The sequence below is a fragment of the Manis pentadactyla genome, chromosome 5 (assembly GCF_030020395.1).
Source record: "Manis pentadactyla isolate mManPen7 chromosome 5, mManPen7.hap1, whole genome shotgun sequence".
Taxonomy (NCBI): Eukaryota; Metazoa; Chordata; class Mammalia; order Pholidota; family Manidae; genus Manis; species Manis pentadactyla.
Genome location: NC_080023.1, coordinates 3,265,843 through 3,288,129, shown reverse-complemented (window position 1 = coordinate 3,288,129; position 22,287 = coordinate 3,265,843). Strand labels below are relative to the sequence as shown.

Sequence of the window (22,287 nt, the reverse complement as noted above, 5' to 3'; positions counted from 1 at the left end):
TTTTCTGCGTGTCAGGGGCTACTCAGGGTTACAATGCTGAGCTCCCAAGGCCCATATCCAAGTATGTCAGATGGCTCTACATGAGGTGCAAGGTTTGTCGTCAAACCTTTTACTGCTGCGTATGTGACCACCCCCAAAACACATGGTGCTGTTTTAGGTCAATTATATTTTAGGTCAGTTATCTTTTTTTACTGTAGTAACATATACAACACAAAATTTACCATCTTAACCATTCTTAAGTGCCCAGGTCAGTGGATTGAGTGCATTTGAGTAAGCCGTCCCCATGAACCCTCCCCAGAACTTTCCACCCTCCCAAACTGAAACCCTGTCCCCATTAAACACTCACTCCCCATCCCCTCCCCAACCCTGGCTTCCACCACCTACTTTCTGTCTCTGAATTTGACAACTCTAGGGACCTCATATAAGTCAATTCTCCCTGAAAGAGATTTAAGACAAGAAAAATCTCCTATATTCAGCCCATCTGCCTGGAAGCACCAGAGCTTTCGAGTGAGCTCCTGGCATCCACCTGGGAATCTAGGGGCTTCCAAGTGGTCACACAGCCAAGATTTGGCTTTTCGCAGTCTGGAATTCTGTTATCCACGTTTGCAGTGGCCACATTCTGCAGACAAAAGGGCCCGTGTGTCCTGCCTCTCCCAGGAGGGCTGGTTCGCGCCTGCTGCCCTGCACATTCGTTTTCTCTGCTATGAAACCAATCACCACAAGCTCACGAGCAGCTCAGAACAGGCACCTGGTCAGGCGCTCAGCTCTGTAGGCACACAGGATCCTCTGCTCAGAGCCTCAGGCTGGAGTCCAGGTGCTGGCCTGGCTAAGCCTGCCCAGAGGTCTGGGAGAAATCCGCTTCCCGGCACATTGGGGTGTGGCATGAAACTCCTGCAGCTACAGGTCTTCTCGCTGGCTGTGGGGGGACTGCAGCTCCCGGGGCTGCTGCCTTACTCGGCATGGGCCCCCCAGCTTGCGGCAGCAGCACACAGAAGCGCACTGCATTTTGTGGCCCTCAGACACCCTGTTCTGCTGCCAGCCAGAGGGAGCTTCTGCTCTGAGGGCTGCCACAGGCAGCCCAGGCCCGGGAGAACTGCCTGTCTGAGGCCAGTGTGCAACAGATGCAGTCAAAGGAGAGAAACTCATCTCCATGGGGACCAGGGACTGGGACGTGGAAATGCAGGGGTCATTTTTAGAACCAGGCCACCCTCAGACCTCAGCCCTAGTGAGCTCAACAGCCGTGACTGTGCAGGTTATGGGTTTCACATTGTCAGGGTGGGCGTGGTGTTTCCTCTGGTTTACCCGCATCTCCAGGAAGCAGGACTCCTCCGGCCAGATTCCCTGGGCATCTATGGGGTCCAGGCTCCATCCCACTGCCTAAGCAGCATCTCACCTGCTCCCCTGGCCCCATGTGGGGGCTGGCAGACAGGAGACAGGCACAGAGAGGCCAAGCGCCTGGTCAAGGTCACATAGCTGGAGGCAGTGCCGCAGGGCCAGGCGCAGCCCAGCCACACTGTTCACCCTCATCCTTAACTGGGCTAAGCGATGTGTTGGCATAAAGCTAAATATGATCATTCTAAGCTGCTCCTGGCGCACTTTCTCAAGCGCCTCCTCAGGACTCAGGGAGGGGCGCAGGAGAGGCAGCCTCGTGTGGGCAGGTGTGGTGACCCCCATGCTGGGGACCAGGTGGCAGTGGCGGCTGTAGTGCTCCCTTTGGATTGCTGAATTTTGCATTACCTGAATTTCACTTTAGTTATTTTAAAAAAAGGAATTCCCAAAGGAGAAAAGCAGCTCCCTGGGACAATACACCCCACGGAGGAGCCCCCCTGCAGCTGGCCCGGCCCCACATCAATGGCCCAACTCCCGTGTGCAGGCCTGGGTCCTCTGTCCTAGCTAAGGAGTGCCAAGTACTCACGGCTGGCTGGAGAACCTAATGCCTAAGTGCGCTCCGCATCGCACACAGAATGACCATGAAAATGGAAAGTGGACCAAAAGGTATCAAACAGACAAGACTCCCGCAGAAAGTACATTAAGCGTCACATATTTTCTTCCATCAAGGTTTACCATGTGTGTTACTCGGTAAAGAGGTCATTTGCAGCCAGTGCTTGCAAGCAGCTCAGGGTGGATTTCTCCTTTACAGGAACTAAGGTAAAACACAGGCGTCAGTAACGCCATCCCATTCCTCCTGCAGACCTCACATCTTACAAAACTGTTCAACTACAACTGAATCCTACAGATCACAATGCATCCTTTACATCCTTCACTTAATTCTTCACATAACACAAAGGAAACATTATGTTCTCTTAGTTTCTTTGTCAATCTCCCACCCCCGCTTCCTCCCATACCCAGTACCAGCCACACTGCATCCAGAAGCTCAGCTCTGGCTGTGTGAGTTGAATGGGAATCACGCTCACATCTCAGCTGTAAGGAGATTTCAGAAATAAGGAGAAACATGTCTGTGTAGAATCAGCCCGAGTTCCAAGAAAAGAAACAGCTTTGTCCCTTTCCAGATACAGGCAAGACAAATGAATCTTTGGCTCCTATCTTGGAGGGAAGCAAATTTGCAAAGCTCCCCTAAAAGGCACAAAGGCCGAGTCCTTGCCACCAAAGATGGCCCACTGACGACATGAGTGCAAGAGTTCCCACGGGCAAAGCCGGGAGATGTGCGCATTCCCACTGTAGCCCTTGGCACGTCAAGTGCAGGCGTCAGCAGGTGCCCCAAGCCTTAAGGCCCCACTGGCCTTTTCCTTCCCTGCACACAGAACAGCTGCCTGCCCCTTGCTAACTAAACAGCCCCACAGTATGAAAAGCTTGCACCCGGTGTCACACAGACACTGTTGACAACACTGAAATATTTAAAATGCCTGAGCTGGGAATTCTCTGGAAGGAGGCAGGCCACAGGGCCACACAGGCCCAGCAGATGGCTATTTCCCAAATACGCACAAAAGTTAAACAGCGTACTAGTTACTTTGAATTGTGCAGTAAGCCCACCACCTGACACACAGGTAGAACCCCACCTGTGAGCCCCATTGCTCCTCTCCCCACCAAGGTAACCTGCCCTGGATCCAAATTCAGCAGCCCCTTTAATAGACTGGCTGTTGGCATATGTGGTCCTAAATTGGACTTTGGGTTGTTTTTAGCTCTATAAAAATATCATGCAGATGTGATATTTTGAGACTGGGTTGTGGTTCGTCACATCCTGTGTGCTCTGCCCTTTGCCCAGCTGACTCTTCCTCGACCGCCCCCAGGGGGAGCCCACAGTGCCTCCGCTCACGCCCCTCAGAGGGGCGCCAGGTCCTTCCAGGTTTTGCTGGGCAAGCCCGAGGTGCTTGTCCCTGGCTGTGTGTGCGCGTGTCTCCAGGAGGGAGGGCTGGTTTCCTTTTGCTGCTGGAGCCAATCACGACAAACTCAGTGGCTTACGACAGTCATTGTCTCACAGCTCTAGAAGACAGAATCCCACTGCAGAGAGGGGCCGGCTGGCCTGGGCTTTTTCAAGCCCCTACATGCCACTGTCCTTGGCCCATGGCCCTTTTCCCCATCTTCGAAGCTGGCAATGGTGCATCTACAAAACAGTGAGATGGCTTGAAGTGCTAAGTTCTGGGGGTTCCTCACGGCTACACTCCCAGCGCTGGCTCAGACTCCCTCCTGCTTCTGGCACTGGGCAACCCCTTCTCTGGCCAGCTCCGGACTTACAAGCCAGTCTGTACATTTCATACAGCACTGGCACCTTCAGGGGAAAGGCCCACCTTCACTTGTTTTCACGTGGAGCCCCCAGGTCCACTGTCCTCTCCTTCCACCCTCCACAGGGACATCTGGGGACCCTTCAAACATGACAATCCGCACCTGGCTCCCAGGCCCCAGGCCCCCAGTCCTCCCCTTACTCCTTTAGTGAAGAGCACTCCCACCTGGCCAGGCCCCTGCCAGGTCTCCTTCCATCCCAGAATTCCTGCTGCTACCTCTCACATGAGTCCCTGCCACGGCTCCATCACCAGACCCCGCAGCCAGTCCCACCCCTCTAGCTGACTCTCTCCCATTAAGGCCTGCAGGGATCCCCCAAACAGGGATCTGATCCCACCATGCCCCCTGCCCTCCTTGGAGAACCTGAGGGCAGCTCCCATCATGCCTATGACCTGCCACCATCTGCAGTGCCCCTCCTGCCCCTGGCCCCCAGGGTCCTGTGGGCATCACACTACATGCACGCACCCACATTTCAGTGGTGCTTGCCAGCATGATGCCAGTGCCTTCCCACCTCATTCTGCAGACTGCCCTCTCTCCTTCAATCCCGCCCCTTCAACAGCCGCTCCTCTGAGGCCTCACCATGTGATGACAGCCCTGAGCTCTAGCGGAGACCCCTGCCCATAGCAAGAGCTGCTCACAGCCAGGTTGACTCGCCTGAGCAGCTCCAGGGCATGGTGTTTGCTGTCAGAAATCTGGCAGAATTAACACTTGGATGAGCCCAGGCACACAGAACTCTCTCCACTGCCCTCTTGCAGCCCCAGGACAAAGGTCCTGGTGGGGCCCAGGACAGGAGAAGAGGCTGGGAGCAGGAACGTGGGGTCCACCTCCAGAGGTGATGAAGGGCAGGAGAGGTGGTGCCCATCAGCGAGGTTCAAAGAACCTCAGAACACCAAGCCCCTTAAGAAACATGGCCCTGCATATCTTTCACTCCCCAGGAAAATAGCTTTCCCCTTGATTATCTCAAAACATGCTACAATTCTCAAACACCTGTCAAAAATGATAAAATTATTTTTTCATTGAGCTGAAATTCATAGAACGTACAATTAACCACTTTAAAGTGTGTAATCCAGGGGCATTTAGCACATCCCCCATGTCTGCAACTGCCACCCCCTCTATTTTTAAAACCTTCCTATCGCCCCACAGGAAGCCCAGGCCCATTACTGTCACCCCTCAGCAACCCCCACCCCTGGCAACCAATGATCCACTTTCTGTCCCTGTGGACACGCATGTAAATGCAGCTGTACAGTATGTGTCCTTTTGCATCTGGCCTCTTCCCACTTCACATGAAGTTTTCAAGGCCCATCCATGCTGCAGCCATACTTCACTCCTCTTCACGGCCGGACAGTGCACCACAGGGCGGGCATACCACCGTCCGCTCACCCACAGGCGGGCATTTGGGCTCTTTCCGTCTTCTGGCTATTATACTGTTGCTACAAACATGGGTCTACAATTCTTAAATGTACCTGACATTTAAACAAGTAATGCTGCTTTTAGGCTTTTTTATAATTACAATATCCCTAGAAATAATTGGAAACATTCTCAAAAACTGAAAACCTAAAGAAAAAAATTACTGCCCTAAAGACACCATCCCCACAGTGGGCGTGCTCATCCATTTTCCCCGAGAGCCCAGTGTTCACTGGGGGACAGCGTCGCAGGAGCAAGCCCTGCCACGGCAGAGGCTCGGGGCCCGTGCAGAGCACCCAGGACCGCCTCAGCCACAAAGGGGGGCCCCAGTTGAAGGCTCCCAATATCCCCCTGCCTCCACCCAGGATGGAAACAATGGAAAATGGAAGAACTTCAAAACACTTACTGTAAGATGGGAAAAACCATTCCATTCATCTTAACTATCCACTCTACATAAATTACCATAATATGAAATGTTCTATTCTACTTCTGCCTAATCTATTCAGATCAGTTTTAAAAAATCCATTCATTTCTGTCTTCCTCCTTCAAACACTTAATTGCCCATCAGTATCTAAATTTCTCTGCAATCCAACTGTGAGAAGTACAAAAACAACTGTTTCACCAAATGTGACTCTTGTAAAGACTGATGACAGCTACAGTTCCCTCCTGCAGGGAACATGCAGTTCTGGCTCTGAGACAGGACCAACCCAAGTTCAAATCCCAGCTCTGCCTCTTCCCGGCTGTGATGGCTCCAGCAAGTTAACCCCTCATCTCTGAGACCTCCCTTGTAAGAAAGGGGACATTAGGATAGTCAAAGCATTAACCAGCACCCCCAAAACCTCGGTGTCTTAATCAATATAAATCCATACCCCAAGCTGTCGCTTACACCTCTTCTTTAGGTCTAATGAAAGTGGAAGGCATGCCCACCCCTCATGCCTTCACCACTTCTTGGCCCTGGAGTCCTCTCTGGATCCTGAGCTTCCAGCCAAGGAAGAGGGGAGGCAGGCCACAGAAGCATGGCTCAGGAGGCCTAGGGGCCGGACTTAATGTGCCCATACCCCTGGCCTGTGTGCCAGCAATGGCTGAAATTTAGGTCCGGGATTCTTACTCGGAGGTGGTGCCCAGGTGGTGGGGGACAAGCACATGGCAGGGTCTTGGCCCCCAGGAGGGCCCAGGAAGCAGCTGTTATTATTCATCATTGCCATTACCTGTGACCTGGTAATGAGCCCAGTGGGATACCTGAAATGTCCTGAGTCAGGTTCCCAGCAACCCAGTACCTGACAGGCCTCGAAAGAAAAGGGGGCAGGATGCACCTGCCAAGACATCCTCACTCGCAAAATGACCCAGTAGCAGTAAGTGGAAGCCTCAGTGGCCTCTGGGGACTCCTAAGACACTCCAGAGCAGCTCTGCAGTAATCCCACATCCTCTTTCCCCACTGCAAGTCCCGCCAGAACCGACAGCACCCATTTTTTGAGCCATTACTCTGAGCCACTGGCAGAGATGGTCTCCTCAAGTTTCACACAGTAGGTCCCATCACCACCCCTGACAAACAGGGAAACTAAGGCACAGGGCGGGGGACCTGCTGCTGAGGATTCCCACCCAGCCCTGGTGCCGAGGCCCCCACTGCACTGTCTGCAGCTTCAACATACGTAGACCCATAAGCCACAGCAGTAGCAAAGACTTAGGACAATAAACACCAGGAAAATACTAAATTCTAAAACCCACAGCATTCAAGGTGTTCATTCTCCCTTGAAGTGCAGTCCGCAGCTCACTGTTACTCACCTCTGCATGGCACACTGCACACTGCTGTCGATCAAACAAGATGAAACCACGGCTGTACGTCAGAACTGCAGATGACTGTTGAGTCACAGGCTCTTAGATGTGCATTTTCACGTTTAAAAACAAATGTATCTGGTGTTCTGGGAATTCCTGGCAGCTTTAGGAGAGGCACTAAGGCATCCTGAAACTACCCACTCTTCTTAAGGTCGAATGAAAGCTGGGGCCAGGCTCCCTCCCCTCACACCACCACAGGCAGGACACTGAGACCAGGTATCAGTCAGGCCAAGCTGAAGACTCCCTGCATGTGACCCGCCCATTTAACAGAAACTGTATCATATGCTTCCCATAAACACACTGCTCTGATCATAAAGCACAGACCCTGAGCGGTGACATTAGAGTTGGCACAGGAATCGATGCTGCTCAGCGCCCCCTGGCCCTGCAAGTGCCTACAGCACAGGGCCAGGCATGCGAGGTCCCACATGCTTTCCCCAACCACAAACAAAAATACACAAGGCCTAGGAAATGAGACATAAGCACCCTGTGTTGTGTGTCACTCCCTACAGACCCAGGGAAGGTTCTAAAAGCCCCTTCAGGGGCAGGGAGATTCCGGAGCGCTCTCATTTGCCCACAGCCGCACAGGTCTGATACATCTCGGGAGGGCGGCCGGACCTGGCAGCAGGGAGGGAGGAGCCCTGGTGCCTTCTGAATTCAGGGATGACAGAGATGCGTGTGCTCTGCCAGCCAAGTCTGCTCTCACTCGGCACTGCTGAGCACCCCCCCGAGGACTCCTAAGCCCAGCTCTGCACCAGGCACCCGGTGGGAGAGGGTGCTCAGCCCTGGCATTGCCTGTGCAGCCAGGCTTTTGGACTCACCTTGGAAAGAAACGAGCTATCCTATGGTCAACCAGAGCTGCAGCAGGGCACTCAGGGTTTATGGGCTGAAACAAACCAGCTAGTAGCCTGGCCAGAAGGTCTTACTAAAATCCAAGCCTCTAAAACAGTGTCTGTCCCTGGCATAGGGCTCTGACGTGGTAGTATAAGGACAGAACTCGTTTCCCAGGCAAGCAGAATGGGGATATCGAGTCATGGGCTGAGGTTGCCCTCTCAGACCCTGGGGCAGCAGGACCCCCTCCTCACCACCACAGTGAGCCTTCCCACAGTGCTCCACGCCTCAGGCTCTGCTGCCCAGGTTTCTCTCCCAGGTCTCTGTCATTTGTGTTAGCACCCCTCACCCTCGACCACTGTAGGGAGCCCTGAAAGGACAACTGGGCTGCACATCATCTATGCATGCTGGGAGCCATACCAACACAAACCCAGGCCTTTCCCCTGGCCCCAGAAACTCCTGGCTTAATACCTGAAGGGCTCCTGTTTGCTGCCACACTTCCGGTGCTGTCCCCCTCCGCCAGGGTGTCAGGGTGCCCAAGCCAGGGCTCTGCAAACCTGGAGGGACCCTGGGTGGAACTACAGACCCCCAGCCAACTGTGGCTGGCTTAAGTCAACAGCTACAGGCAAGAGGTACCACAAAACACCCCATCTGGGTGTGCACCCAGGCAGACTTCACAAAGGTCGAAGGGTTCTTCTTTCAAAAAGCAAATTACTCAGACTTCTCTTTGAACAGGCTGTTTCATTGCTAATCTGAACCCAGAATATGGCCAGAAAGTTTCCAGATAAACATCACTCAGTAAATCACTGTATTTACAAGGAATGGTCCCCCCCAAAGAGGGGGGACAAGGGAAGTTAATGACCTGCACCCCAAAAATGGTTTGGGGTGTAGATGAGAGAGCTGTTCATAGGGTGCACAGCTGAGCATGGTGATCATCCACTACATGGTAACCGCCACCCATCTGTACTGCATCACCCACCTGCTCATCAATTCTTCCTCAAAAATGGAAAACACAAATTTTTCCTGTACCATCATTAATATGCTCTTTGATGATGGCCAAGAAATCCTGGCCAGGTCCCGGGATCCCCTCCCCTGGGCCCGGATTTCATCCCTTAACACCCACCATGGATCAACAAGAAAGTTATAACCCCGCAAAAAACACAACTGCTGATATTTTTATTTCAAATGAAGACACCAACTATTCCAAAATGTCTCACACTTTTAAAAGTAAACTCCTCTTGGAAAGGCTTTCTCTAAACAAAAGCAGAAAAAGTATCTCACCAACATCACAGAGAAGAACAGACTGATGTACTTCCCCAAACACCGCCCTTTCCACACTGGTTCACAGTCCAGATAATACTTACAAATTCTGAAAGCTTTACATGAAGAAAACCATAGTAGTATTTAAAAAGCTGCCTTACAGAAATTAAATGGAAATAGGAGAGTTTACAAATGTCATTTTGATGTTAAACTACTGTATTATACACTGGGTTTGGGGTTTTTTACTTAGCTTGGGTACTTTTAATGATTCAGATATCAAAACGTTTAAGTGTCACCTAGGAACATTTAAAAATATTTCCAGATGCTTTCTAGAACTGCAAAAAGAACAAATATTTTGGTTTCAGAATATTTTCCATTGCATTGTAATGAACAAGAAGCTCAGTGTTCAGTTTTTTTGTTTTTTTTTGTTTTTGATGTGAATATTTTATTGAACAAGAAACTGTTGGAGAACAAGGAGATTTCCAAACCAAAGATGGGTAAGAAGTTCAGCTCTTAGTAGTTACAACTCAGTTTATAAAACATGAACAAGTACATTGTTTTCTATTGATTGTGATTTGTTACAACAAACTTACATTCCTTTTCATTGCATAAACCTATTTGTAGCTGATTAGCTAGAAAGCTGCAAAGTCACACTCACATGAAGAAAGCTTAAATTTTGCTTAAGGACAGAGTCAGCATTTCAGGGAAATCAGGACAATTTTACATTTGGGATGATGTGACTAGTGACTATTAGTGTTTGGTCTAGTGCTTGCCTCTGGGTTTTTATTTAAAGGGCTTAGCTTACAACTTGATGTTTTCATATGTATACATTGTGAAATGATCACCACAATGAAGCTAATGAACATATCCATCACATCACAGAGATAACATTTTCTTTTTTCTTTCCTTCCCTCCCTCCCTCCTTCCTTTCTTTTCTTTTCTCTTTCTTCCTTTCTCTTTTTCATGATGAGAGCACTTAAAATATACCCTCTTCATAAACTGCAAGTATACAAAACAGTGTTATCAACTATAATCACGATGTACATTAAATCCTCAAACATACTCATCTTTAACTGTTAGTTTGTACCCTGTGACCAGCATCTCCCCATTTTCCCCAACCTCCAACCCATTCTACTCTCTGTTTCCACGAGTTCAGTTTTTTTAGGTTCCACATATAAGTGAGATCATACAGTGTTCGTCTTTCTCTGGCTTACTGCACTCAACATAATGCCTTCAAGGTCCATCCACGTTGTTGTAAATGGTATGATTTCCTCTATATCTATCTTCAATATCCTGATTTCATTTTCTTTGGCCAAATGCCCAGAAGTATTATTGCTGGATTGCATATAGTTCTACTTCTAATTTTTTGAGGAAGCACCATATCATTTTTCCGTAAGCGCTGTACCAATTTACATTTCCATCAACAGTGTACAAGAATCCCCTCTTCTCTATATCCTTATCAACACTTGTTATCTGTGATATATGGTGTGATGTAATATCTCACCGTGGTTTTGAATTGCATGATTAGTGATGGTGAGCACCTTTACATATACCTTTTGGCTGTCTGTCTTTTTGGACAAAGGTCTATTTGGGTCCTTTGCCCATTTTTTAATGTGAATTATTTATTTGGATCAGTGTTCAGTTTTAAAGCAAAGCAGGAATTATATCAAGAATTCGGTTTGAATTGTTTATCTAAATACAAAACTGAACAAGCCCTCCCTGCTGGCAGCAATCTCCCCAGACACACACTCCCATAGCCAACATTTAACACTTCAACTCTTTGAAGCCTGGGATCTTCCCAGGACTGACTGTGCTCACTTAAGCTAAAATGTGTTAAGTTAGGATGGGGAAGCATAAAATTCAATTGATAATCCGAGGCAAAAATCTGAGATTTAGTTTTAAAAATGAAAAGCTATGAGGTGACCTAAAATAACTCCAACCCTTCAAACAAGACTTAAGTCCAGAGACAGATCTCAACTCTGGGACTACCCAGGCTCAGACTGACCCTGGGCACCACTCCCTGGGCATGAAGAATCACACACACACACTCCTCAGATGAAGATGTGTCTTGAGTCTAGGCGTCAGGGACAAATATCAGACAACATGACAAGAGATGACAGTGAAGAAAAGGAGAGGACTGGATGAAGCACTAACCCCTTCCCTCCCATAAAGCACAGCGTTGTGGGCCGCGTTACTAAGGCGGTGAATTCACCAGCTCTGCCCTTGCCTATCAGCTCCTGGGGCTCGCCTCCAGGGCAAGAAGAAGGGGGAAAACCAGGAATGCGATTCTCAATTCTGGGGCACAACTTCAAGGCAGTACTGTCTTCCACTTTTAAAGACTTTCTTCTATACTGAAACAGGCAGGGCCCCTGAAATTATTCAGCTGCGGATGAAAAAAGAGCCCAAGGATGCTTTTCTTTCCCTTCAGGCAACACAGTCAGGCGATCCCGCAAACAGCCACAGCTGGAAAAAGGCAGGAGCCCGAGGACTCCTGACAAAGGTGTTTTCAGAGAACCTGAATGTTACCTGACCTGTGATACAGTTCCCTTCCTGCTCTTGCCATTTGTCACTGAAAAAAGAATCCTGCTGTCCATCGCCAAAACGACTTTTGACAAGTGGACTTGGTTCTTCCTCCACTGGGGACAAAAGTCAAGCGAACGTAAAGCCGCTCCTTGTACTGATACCCCGTGCAGAGACTGCCACCTTGCCCTGGCAACCTGCACAGCGACTGCAGGGCAGAGAAGGCCCCACCGTGGCGGCCCTGGAGAGACTGCAGCGAGGAGAGGGCTGGACAAAAGTTGTGCAAGGACAGGGAGGCCCCAAACACGGGCGCCCGGAAGCACCAGGGTCGCACGGAGCCGCCGCCACCAATAAGGAGCTGCTTACCCGACAGGGGGGTCGGGAGCCGGGATGTGGCTGCACCACACACCGAAGAACCCCGATCCCTCTGGGCAAAGCCAAGGCCGAGAAGGGGCCCCAGGCATCCTAAGCCCTCAGCCCAGGACTCAGAGAACCCTGCGACCCCAAGGCCACAAAGCACGAGCCGTTCGGGTCCCTGCGCTCACCGCAGCACCTCGGCGCCGGGCCCCAAACGCCCCCGCGGCTCTCCAGCGGGCGCACCAGGGGGCCCCGATCTAAGGAATCCCCCCACCCTGGGAGGCCTGCAGAAAAGCGGTCAGCCCCGGGAGGGTAGCGAGGTCCTTGGGTCCCTCGGCGCCACTGCCGCCGCGGATGGCCGCAGCGCCCGGACGCGGCGGAAGGCTCCGCGCGCGCCCCAGGTCGCCGCGGTGACCCCACCCCAGGGCGGCGCTCCCGCTGCACCAGCCCCGCGGACACGAGCCGGGACACAGCGCCCGCAGTGCGACTGGCGCAGCTGCCAAGGCACCGGGCGCGCCGCGGCGACCGACCCCGGCCCCGCAGCCAGTCAGGCCACCTCCGGGCTCGAGAGCGCGCGGTGGGCAGGGACGCGGATGGGGCCGCCAGGGCGCCGCGGCGCGGCTCCGTCCCGGCTCGGGAAGGAGAGTCCCGTCCGCACCCCGGGGAGAGACTATGGGGAAAGCGCGGGGGAGGCGCATTCTGGCCCCGGGATAATGGGGGGAGGCGAGCCGCGGGGTGCAGGGAGGGGTCGCGGCCCCAGGGCAGGGCCGGTCACACGGGATGGGGGTCTGCGCGGCGCTCACCTTGGGTTTGTACAGCCACTTTCGGAACCTGTTCATCATCGCCGCGCCGGCCCAGCCCCGGCGGCCCTCGCCGCCGCAGCGCTGCGCCCGGGCCGGCCGCGGGCGGGGCGGGCGCGGGCGGGCGGCGGGCAGGTGCGCGACCGGAGGCGCTGAGGGAGCAGCGCACTGGGCGGGCCGGCGGAGGGCACCCGGGGCACCGGCTCCTGGATACTCACTGACAGCCGGCGCCAAGCGGGCCGCCGCGCACCGCGACGCACATGCGCCGAGGCGCCGCGAGCCCTGCCGTCGCCCGCCGCCCAATCCCGGCGCCGCGCTGCGCCCCGCCCGAGGCGCGATTCTCTGAGGGCGTCCTGGCGCCCCTGCGGAGCCGAGAAACTACAAGCCCCGTCGGGCATTGCGGGGGACGGGGCTCGGGGAGCGGCACCCTTGGCCGTGGGCGCTGTGCATTCTGGGGGTTGTAGTCTTCCCGTGGCGCCGGAGTGGACGGCCCATTGCTAGGTGACGACGCCCAAACAGCACCGCTGCGTCACCGCCTGCCGCTGTTGCCGGGGTCCCGGCGGATCAGGAGTGACGCTGGGGACCCCCGAGCTTGCTGACCCTGGCGTCTGCTGTGGCGGCAGGCGGAGGCTAGAAGGAAGGTTCGGCGGTGGGAGCGCCCCCGGAGCCGGCCGGCAGGTACGCGGGGAGAGCAGGTGGGCTCTAAGGGAGAAAGGCAAGGCTTTCCCCCCGCGGCTCGCGGCCCCTCTCCAGCAGCTCCCCCGTCTAAAGGAGCTCTCATCCTTGCTTCCCATCCTCTTGCTGCCGCTCACCGACTTTGTGACCTTCTTCATGGCTCCTTGATTAAAGTTAACAGTGCTTTTTATTCTTAATCGCCACAACAAACGGTTCTTTTTTAACTAATGTTCTCCCTTATTCACTGCTTCCCCCAAACGATGCCCTAATTTGGATCCATAAAAACAATCACCAAAATCTGAGAACCTATTATGTGCCAATCAGACAGCTGGAAATAAACATGTGGTCTCACGTTAAACTCCCATTGACAGCTGAAGAAGCGGCGCAGAGCAGCGGCTGCGCTCTGCCGGTAGGAGGGGATCCCCAGGAAGGGCAGGCTTCCCCTGCCCCCACGCAGCACCACTTCTCCGGGTGTTCTGAACAGTGCAGATTTAGGACGTGGGAGAGACAGCAACACTTCCCTTGATGGAGAATTTATCCTCTGGGGCTCATGTCACTGACGCTCAGGCGGTTCTGGACTCCCTGACCCCTGTCTGCCACTAGAGTCAATGTGAGTCTGGGAGCTCACAGCACCTGAGAAGTACCGGCCTGCCATCCACGATCATGTCTGGGTACCTGATTGATCTCTGCTCCCCTGTAGCTACCACACAGTCATTGCGCCCCTAAAGAGCAAAACCAGACTGCGTCTTATCTCCAGTTCCCTTCCATGAGCCCAGTTCAATCAGCTTTTCACACAACTCCTCCGCGACTCTTTATCAAGGTTACCCTTGACCCCTACATTGCTAAATCCAGTGACCAGAGCACTTCGTGCTCCCTCCTGGATGCACCCTCCCCATCTGGCTGGAACGGATCAGTCTCCACCTCTCCTCCCCTGACTGCTCCCTCCTAGTCTCGTTGGCTAGCAACTCCCCTGCTCCCCAGCATCCTAACACTGGAGGCCCTGGACTCAGTCCTCAGAAGCTCCTGTATCCACTCCCAACCTGGATGACTTCCTGCAGTCACATAGTTTGATAAACCTTTCTCCCAACCTTTCCAAAACACTTACATCTCCAGCCTGAACTTTACTATGTAAGTTCCATTACCTATTCATTGCCGGTTGGATGTCTAATATCTCCTTAAACTCAACGTGTCCAACTGCACTCTCAATCTTCCCCCATAAAACCTGTTACTGCCCCAGCCACCTTTTCCAGCAGGAGAATTCAGCGTACACACTTGGTGGACTGTTCTCTGTCGGTCTGTCCTTGGCTGACTCCAAGGCCGAGCTGCTGTTGCTTCTCAGAAGCTCCCTTCACATGCTTCCCTGTTTGAATCTGTGCTCGCGTTACCAGACACCGAGAAAGAGTTCAGGAATGGACGCAGAAAGGCCAGTGAGCATTAAGGGTTTATTTGGAGAATTAGAGTTTAAAGAAAGGACAGTACTTGTCTGAGAGTTAGGGCGTGGGCAGACCCAGAGGGGGGTCATTCCAGGGAACAATAGGGAGCCTTTTTTTATAGGAAGAGGATGAATATTCACCAAGTGAGATTAGGTTTCAAAGGGAACAGGTGGAGGCTTCCTGGAGTTCGGTCTTGCTCCACCCTCACGTCTGCCGAACAGTTTTTTTGGCTGTATTTGGTTCTCCTCTGAAAGGTTGTGGCGTGGGGAGGTGTGATTGTTACTATGTTAATGAGAGTATAATATATTGGAGGTGAAGTCAAGGTCAACTTCTCCTCCTTCTAGACAGTTTTGGCTGATCTATTATCTATACCCTCATTCCTCATCCCAAGGGAACAGCTTGTACAGACTGTGTAGAATGTATGTAAGCAAGCATCTGACCAATGTCCTTCCTCTCCCTGCTTATGTCTAGCTATCTACATACCCTAACACTGGCATGAAGGCTAACCTCAAGGAAATAGGTATATCAGTTAGGATTAGGTTCAGCTGCATGTAACAAAAAATCCCAGCGTCACCGTGCCCCAAACAAGATGGTTCATGTTTTCATAAAGGAGGCCCTTGACCTTCTTCCCAGCTCCTTGATTAAAGTTAACTGTACTTTTTATTTTTAATTGCCATAATAAACGGTGCTTTTTTAAAAAAATATTCTCCCATATTCACCACTTCCCCTAATGATATCCTAATTTGGATCCACTGGGGAAGCAATCCTGAGAGGCATGGCAGCCCCATAAAGCTATCAGGGACCTGGGCTCTTCTAGCTTACTCTTTTGTCATCTTTAACAAGTTTCCTCACAGCCCAGAATGGCTGCGCAAGTTCCTGCCATCACCTGCTGAGTCCAGGCAGCAGGATGGAAAAGAGAAGGGTCTGCCCATCCCTTTCAAGGAGACTTTCCAGAAGTCTCACACCCTTCCACTTCTTGGCAAACCCAGCTGCCAGGCAAACTGGGAAATGTCATCTTTCAGTTGGGCAGCTATAGGCCCAACTAAAAATTGGCGATTTGTTACTCAGGTGGAAAGGGAGAATGACTACTGAAAAGCAAGTACAAAGCCTGCCACGTGGGTCTGCACTTTAAGCACAAGCCATCAGAGCATGACTTGGCAGAAACCCTTAGGAGACTGCCTTTATCAGAATTAAAAGCCAGGAAAAAATATATTTTAATTAATACACATCTGGGATTTATGTAAGTGAAGCCTCTCTAGTGGCTGAAGAGTGTTGAACTGGTTTGCATCTGCTGGAATTTAAATTTCCTCATGTAATCTCATTTCTGTCTGTAAAAGATTAGCTAAGAAAAGAGAAGCTTTCGTCCAATATGCCTTTAAAGAGTCCTTAAATATGAGACAGTCAAGTCCTGACTCGTGGAGTTACAGCTTGGAAATTAAATCCCACTTCCCACATATCTGGTTTTACACCATCAAATTTGAGGTGCTAAAAGCATGCATCAGAATCGGATGAATTATAATATCTCTTCCCTGCTGAAAGGTGTGATAATGTTGACTAACTTCCCAGGCCAGTTTCAGTGGGAGTGCAGAACTCAGGAGCCTCTTGTCCTGATGTCCACTGTCTAGTGCATCTGCCCCCTGCCAGGGAGCAGAGCCCCAGCCCGGGGAGCCCTCGGAGTTGCAGGGATGGCGATGCCAGCCCAGTGGTGCTCCTCCAGGACCTCTCCCCACTTACAGCCCGCATGCACTCCCCTCCCCATCCACATCCTCTGCTTGGCTGAGCCACCCATTTCTTCCAGATCATTCCATCCAGGCCCACTCTGGACTGGTGGGGGAAAGGGGCTTGGGAGGTCCTCCTGCTCCCCCAAAGAGCTGATTGAAAGCAGCCTTTCCTGAGAACATTCGACCCCAGGACGGAAGGCAGGGCAGGGAAGCCATCCTGCCCTGGGACCAGCTGCCACTACACACGCGCAGACCCCCACTTGCACTGTCCCTCAGGTGCAGGACAGAGCCGTTTTCCAGCGTGTATGTGGTTCCTCCAGGCAGAGCAGCGTCGATGGCTGGGGCCCATCCCAGGGCAGTCCCTCAGTGTGACTGCCATGGAGGAGGCAAGAAAAAACTCTATCCTTAACACCGTTTCTGTAAAAATAAACTTTTTGCCTAGGTTTATTCTTTTCCTCATGAGCTGGCATGAGTGAATGTTGCTTTCCTTTCCTGTGTAGATGTGGGTGCCTCTTCCATGAAGTTATGGCTCATCCTGAGATGTTATCAGGTACCAGACAGAGTGGGTGGTGGGAGGGCTTTAGAACCCAGCCTGGGCCCTGGGGTCTTCCACAGGCACAAAATCCTAATTAGGGATGGGGAGCCTCACCTCCACCCCTACCCCTAGGTCAGCAAGCGTTTGTTCTCTTCCATATTTACTCACTTAGTAAATATTACAACATCTACTATTTTCCAATTAAATGAGACAATAAAACTGAACTCTATCGAATTATAGGCCCCGTGGAAGCAAAGGCTTAGAAAAGCATTAGTATAAACTTTGGGCAGATCTATCTCCAAATGTCAGAGCTGTCTTTCAGACTAAAACCAAGAGACTGTTTAGGGCACTTGGCCCTTCCGTGTATTTTTACATGCTGGTCATTCACTCCACTGACATCTCTGCGGCACTTGCTGGGGGCCAGCTGTCGTGTCAGAGCCAGGGACTCAGAGGCAATAAAGCAGGGCCTTGCACCAGGTGCTCAAGCAGTGTCGAGGGAGCTTGGATGACGTCAGGGGAGGCACAGAGAAGGGAAGAGCCAAGGCAGGAGGAAGACAGGCCTTGCAGCTGGTGACACATGAATCGGGTGTTGGGGATGCCTAGGAGCTCCCCAGGGAGAGGAGAAAGAAGAGTATTTGAGGTTCCGGAGACACGCAAAGGGGCTTCTGAGCCAGTCAGTCGCTAGATCGACAGAGCTGGGTGCAGGAGTGAGGGGGGGTGAGGGCCTCGGGGACTGGGGCAGGACGTGCTGAGGAAGCTCTGTGGGTCCTGCAGCAGCTGGAGGCTGGGGGATCTGTTAGTGATGGATGGAGTGGAAGGGCGCTCCCTGACCCAAGACGGTGCCTCCCCAAACCCTCCCTGCCTGGGCGGGTGGCACCGCCGCGGGCCGCACCGCGCGAGGCCCCAGCCAGTAGCCCTGGGCCCTCCTGCCTTTCCCCACACCGTCCAGTCAGGAAGACCCTCCTGGAAGGACAGGGCTTGCTGGGGGCCCAGCAGGGGCCAGAGCCTGGTGAGTGGATTTATGGCCAGGGCACAGCCAGACTGGGTGAGCCTTGCCTGGAGGTGTCCCTCGAGAGCCCCTCAGATGTGAGGCCTGGGGAAACAGGTCGGCTGAACACAAGTGCCCAGTCGTGAGGGTCTCACCCAGAGGGGCCGCAGGCAGCCTGGGCAGGTTCATCACCATCGGGCCCTGAGCCTTCCCAGCTCATCCCGCCTGCGGTGCCTCTGACGGGAGGAGGGATGGTCAGTGCGGGGACCTTTCAAATGTCCTTCATCCATTAGCTGCACTAGGCTGAACAAAACCAGGTCCTGCGAGGGCCTTGCAACCCGTGGGGACGAGTGTGTTTTCCAGGGCTTCTCCCAGGGTCTCCACTCCCTCCAGAACACCTGAGGCCCGGCATTCTCCCTCTGAGAACCAGGCCCCAAGGGGTGGCTATGAGGGGCACCTGGGCAGATGCTGCTCACCGGAGCCCCCACCCCACAGCCCTCAGGACTGCATTTGGCCCAGAGATGCCTGGAGGGGCTGTGTTGTTTTCCACTTAGGACTGAGCTGAAGTGGAGCAGAGACCCCATAGCCATGCCTGTACGGGAGGGCAACAGGCCCTCAGCAGACAGATGGTGACACCACCAGGGTGGGCCAGGGAGGGCAGGTTGAGACCACCAGGAGGAGGGGTGGGACAGGACAGAAACCAGCCAGAGGTGGCAGCAAGGTCAGGTCTCAGGCTGGGGGTGGAGTGGGCGCCACACCTTACTGCCCACAGTCTTGCCCCCTCTGCAGCCCCCAGGGCTCAGAGAGGTTAGCCTCTGTTCCTCAGTCACCCAGCAGACTCGGGAGTGGAGTCAGGGGCCTCCACAGCGTCCCCCGCCTGTACCTGCCCCAGGCACGCGCTCCTCACTGCCTGCCTGTGTCAGAGGTGGGGGCTGCTCCCATGGTCCAGCCAGCCCCAGGCAGAAAGGATGAGGGGCCCAGTGGGACAACCCAGCAGGCTAGGCGCTGCTTCTGCTGCAGAAAATGGTGTGCTTCCTGCTCCCCTGGCGGCCCGCTGCAGGTCGGAGCTGGGAGAAGCCCCTTTCTCGGTATGTGTTCTCTCAGTCAGTAGAGCTGTCACCACCCGTGGCCACGGGCAGGGACAAACCAGATCACCTGGCACACACCTGCCCCATGTCCCCACCCATCCTTCTTACCACTGCAACCCTAGAGGCCACAGATCAGCCTCAATGCAGGTGACCCTGTGAAGAAGGAACAGGGGTGAATAGGGACAATGGGCCGCCAAGCTCATCCCCTTTCTGTGCCTGCAGGGGAGCCCCTGACTTCCTTTCTTGTGGGCCTGAGCTCGCTGGGCCTGGGGCAATCCCTGGGCAGTGCCAGTGTCCCGGTTGTGCCAGCAGCTCCCTTACTCAGTACCAATGGCTCAGGTACCCTTTGGGGCAAGAACTGATGTAGAAATAGGGATTCCTGGGCACTACCATAATCCTTTGTGGGTTTCACCGTGGCTTCATGCAGTTTGCCCTGGTGTCCACAGAACTGCTTCTGAGACCACTGACTCTCCCAGACTCAATCTCCAGGGCCTGTCCTGGCACCCGGCCTTTAGCCAGTGTCAGCGCACTTCCCACTCCCAGGGGCCTCTCCGCCAGCCTCATGCAGGAGAGGCTCCTGCTGGCTTTAGTGTCCATACGCAGACAAAGCCCGGCCCTGAAGCAGCTCCGAAGGAACAGCCCACGCAGGCCTCCTGCCTCCGTGGGTCAGGGGCCCAGGTGTGCAGCCAGCAGGGGAGTGGGACTCAGGGCTTCTGGGCAGGCTGCTGCAGAGCTTCCTTCCGCCCTGACCAAGGGAGGCTGGCCAAGCCTCTTGCCCTGCCGCTTTGTGGGGAAGGGCCTGATAAAACCCTCCTCTTGGAGCCCCATCCCCTGTGCCTGCCACTCACTGTCACCTTTCTGAACATTCTCTCCTTCCTGGGCCCATCTCTGCCTCCTCCTGAGCTCACTCCCCAGGGAAGGGCAGGGCCTGCCTGCCTCAGAGGCCACCGGTCTCCCCGTCCCACCCGCCCCCCACGCCCCGTGGCGTCCAGCTGCCTGAGTCCTGCCCAGGGCTGCTGTCCTGGTGCCCAGGCTGCTCTGCCCTCGCGTCCCTGCCTCCCTGACCGGCTTCCTCCCTCAGGAGAGGTCAGGGTGTGCAGGGCGCTGTCAGTCAGAAACCCAGCCTCAGATCTGGGGCATTCTCGTGCATTTTTTGCTCCTCCTCTTTCTGGGACCCCTGCTAACTCGAACTCGACCTTGTGGAGTGGGTCCCTGATTTTCTTGGTGCTTCTTTCCTACTTTCTACATCATCTTTTTCTGCTCTAGGAGATCTCCACCTCTCCTATTTACATCTTTAGTTCTGCTCTCATGTTTTAATTTCCTAGAACTCTTTGTTTTCCTCAAATGTACCATGTCTTTATCTCTCGGAGGTGGGACAGTGGCTGGTTTCAGGTGTTCCCAACTGCTGCTTTGTCTGCTCCGTCCTGCTTCCTTTATCGCTGATTTCTGTTTTAGCGTTCTGTGTTGGAGGATCCCTGACGTATCTGCTGGCATTCGGCCCTCATTCTCTTTAAAGTGATGTTGGGGGACTCAGCCAATGGACCATGACTGGCTAGGATTGGCCATCTCACTGGGGACCCAAGTGTCAGTCTATGTAGCTCTTGTTTTTTCATCCAATCTGCAGCGTGGAGGATCTGGGTCTGGGGGCTGCTATCTGGAGCCATCTAGCTTGTTGGCGGGTGGAAGAATAGTGTCCCTGCTGCCCCCAGGACCCTAACAGCCTGGCTTTGCCAGGAACTGGTGCCCAGGAAGGCCAGCATCACGGTGGCCGAGAGGTGCTGCTCCATCAGCATGGAACGGAGTGGGTGGTGTGGGGGTGTGGGTTGGGCCTGGCCACCCACCCCTAGAAGCATTTCCTGGGGTCCCAGCCGCACCACAAACAGCTGCTTCCTCCCAGGTCTCCCAGGGGGGCTCTGGGCAAGCCAGTCTCCCCAGCTGGTGTGCCCCAGAATGTTCAGTGTTCATACAAGGCCTGGCCAGTCACCGGCTATGCATCATCTCTGGATATTGGTTCCCAAATCTTTGAAATGGGGTGTTGGACCTGGTGACTCGAGGATTCCTCTTACCCCAGCCTTTTGCGATTGGGTCCCGCTCCCGTTCTGGGCAGGGCCAACCCCCAGCTGGGCTGAGGGGCCCTCAGAGGCTGGCTCACCAGGTGTCCCCACTCTCTGGCCTGGCCCCTCCCAGGGTCATTCCACCTCTGCACGGCTGCAGGGCTTGGGGACACATGGTGGGGGGCAGCCTGTAGCTTCCAGGGCTGTGGGTGAGTGGGGGGTCCAGGCCACAGTCCAACCAGTGGGCCAGGGCCTACCCCAGCCAGGGTCCTCAGTTCCCTCCAAGGCTCCCGCCTCCCTGGTGGGCTCCCTGCCAGCGTTGGTGAGAGTCGTTGGCTGCTTCTGTCTGCCCAGCTGACAACCTGGAGGTCATGGAGGGCGTGACCACTTGGTTTGCTTTTAGGGTCCTGACCTGGAAAGATGGCCTACTATGGAAAATGCATTGAAACTGTGATTGAACAACTGGACCGACTTAAGCCTGGGGACAGTCCTGAGCAGGCCCTGGAGGCTGCGTCCGCCTCCCTGCAGGTAGGGGCAGAGCGGCGGCTGGGGGCGCCCTGGAAACATCAAATCCATCGCTGACAGCCGCTTTCCTTCCTACACAAGGAGGGGCCAGGGGCGTGCTTCCCCCTATCCGAAGGCTGCACAGCCCAGCGGAGGCTGACAGTGCTTCCAGGAGCCTCGTAGGCATTCCTGGCCCCAGAATGTGCGTTAGACACCTCTTGTGAATACAAGCACCGACACCACACTAGGGCTGAGTCTGAGTGGCGGCACTGGGGCCTGGAGCTCAGCCTTGGCCACGCCTGTGTTGCGCACACTGTCCGCTGACACCTCCAGCGGAGAGGCCCTTCCCACCCACCTGGAAGAAATAAGGGGCCCGCCCTCCAACTACTCAGAGCTCCTCCTCCTGCCCCCGGGTGGTCCTGTCCTCTCCTCCTCGCTCCAGCCTCTCCCGTTTCAAGCACAAAGACGCCTCGGGGCTGCAGGCCCTGGGATGGTCAGAGGGAGCAGCCCCCATCTGCCCTCACTCCAGCACTGCCCACGGCCTCTGCC

At 54.0% G+C, this 22,287-nt stretch overlaps 2 protein-coding genes across 15 annotated transcripts in view; one reads left to right on the top strand and one right to left on the bottom strand.

Moving 5' to 3' along the window:
* The window catches only part of ZFYVE28 (zinc finger FYVE-type containing 28), a 113,075-nt gene extending 100,021 nt beyond the window's left edge, over positions 1-13,054 (bottom strand). For 6 of the 10 annotated variants that reach the window (XM_036921206.2, XM_036921208.2, XM_036921209.2 and 3 more), the window contains exon 1: positions 12,744-12,931. In XM_036921206.2, the coding sequence (XP_036777101.2) occupies positions 12,744-12,782 (39 nt within the window). In that variant the 5' untranslated portion in view covers positions 12,783-12,931. Of the gene's footprint in view, positions 1-12,743 lie in introns of all 10 variants that reach the window. The other 4 variants (XR_008997658.1, XR_008997659.1, XR_005031961.2 and 1 more) reach the window with 2 other exon arrangements.
* Positions 13,055-13,158: 104 nt separating this feature from the next.
* The window catches only part of CFAP99 (cilia and flagella associated protein 99), a 45,329-nt gene continuing 36,200 nt past the window's right edge, over positions 13,159-22,287 (top strand). For all 5 annotated transcript variants that reach the window (XM_057502042.1, XM_036921218.2, XM_036921219.2 and 2 more), the window contains exons 1-2: positions 13,159-13,418; positions 21,638-21,762. In XM_057502042.1, coding sequence (XP_057358025.1) covers positions 21,655-21,762 — 108 coding nt within the window. In that variant the 5' untranslated portion in view covers positions 13,159-13,418; positions 21,638-21,654. The remainder of the gene's footprint in view (positions 13,419-21,637; positions 21,763-22,287) is intronic.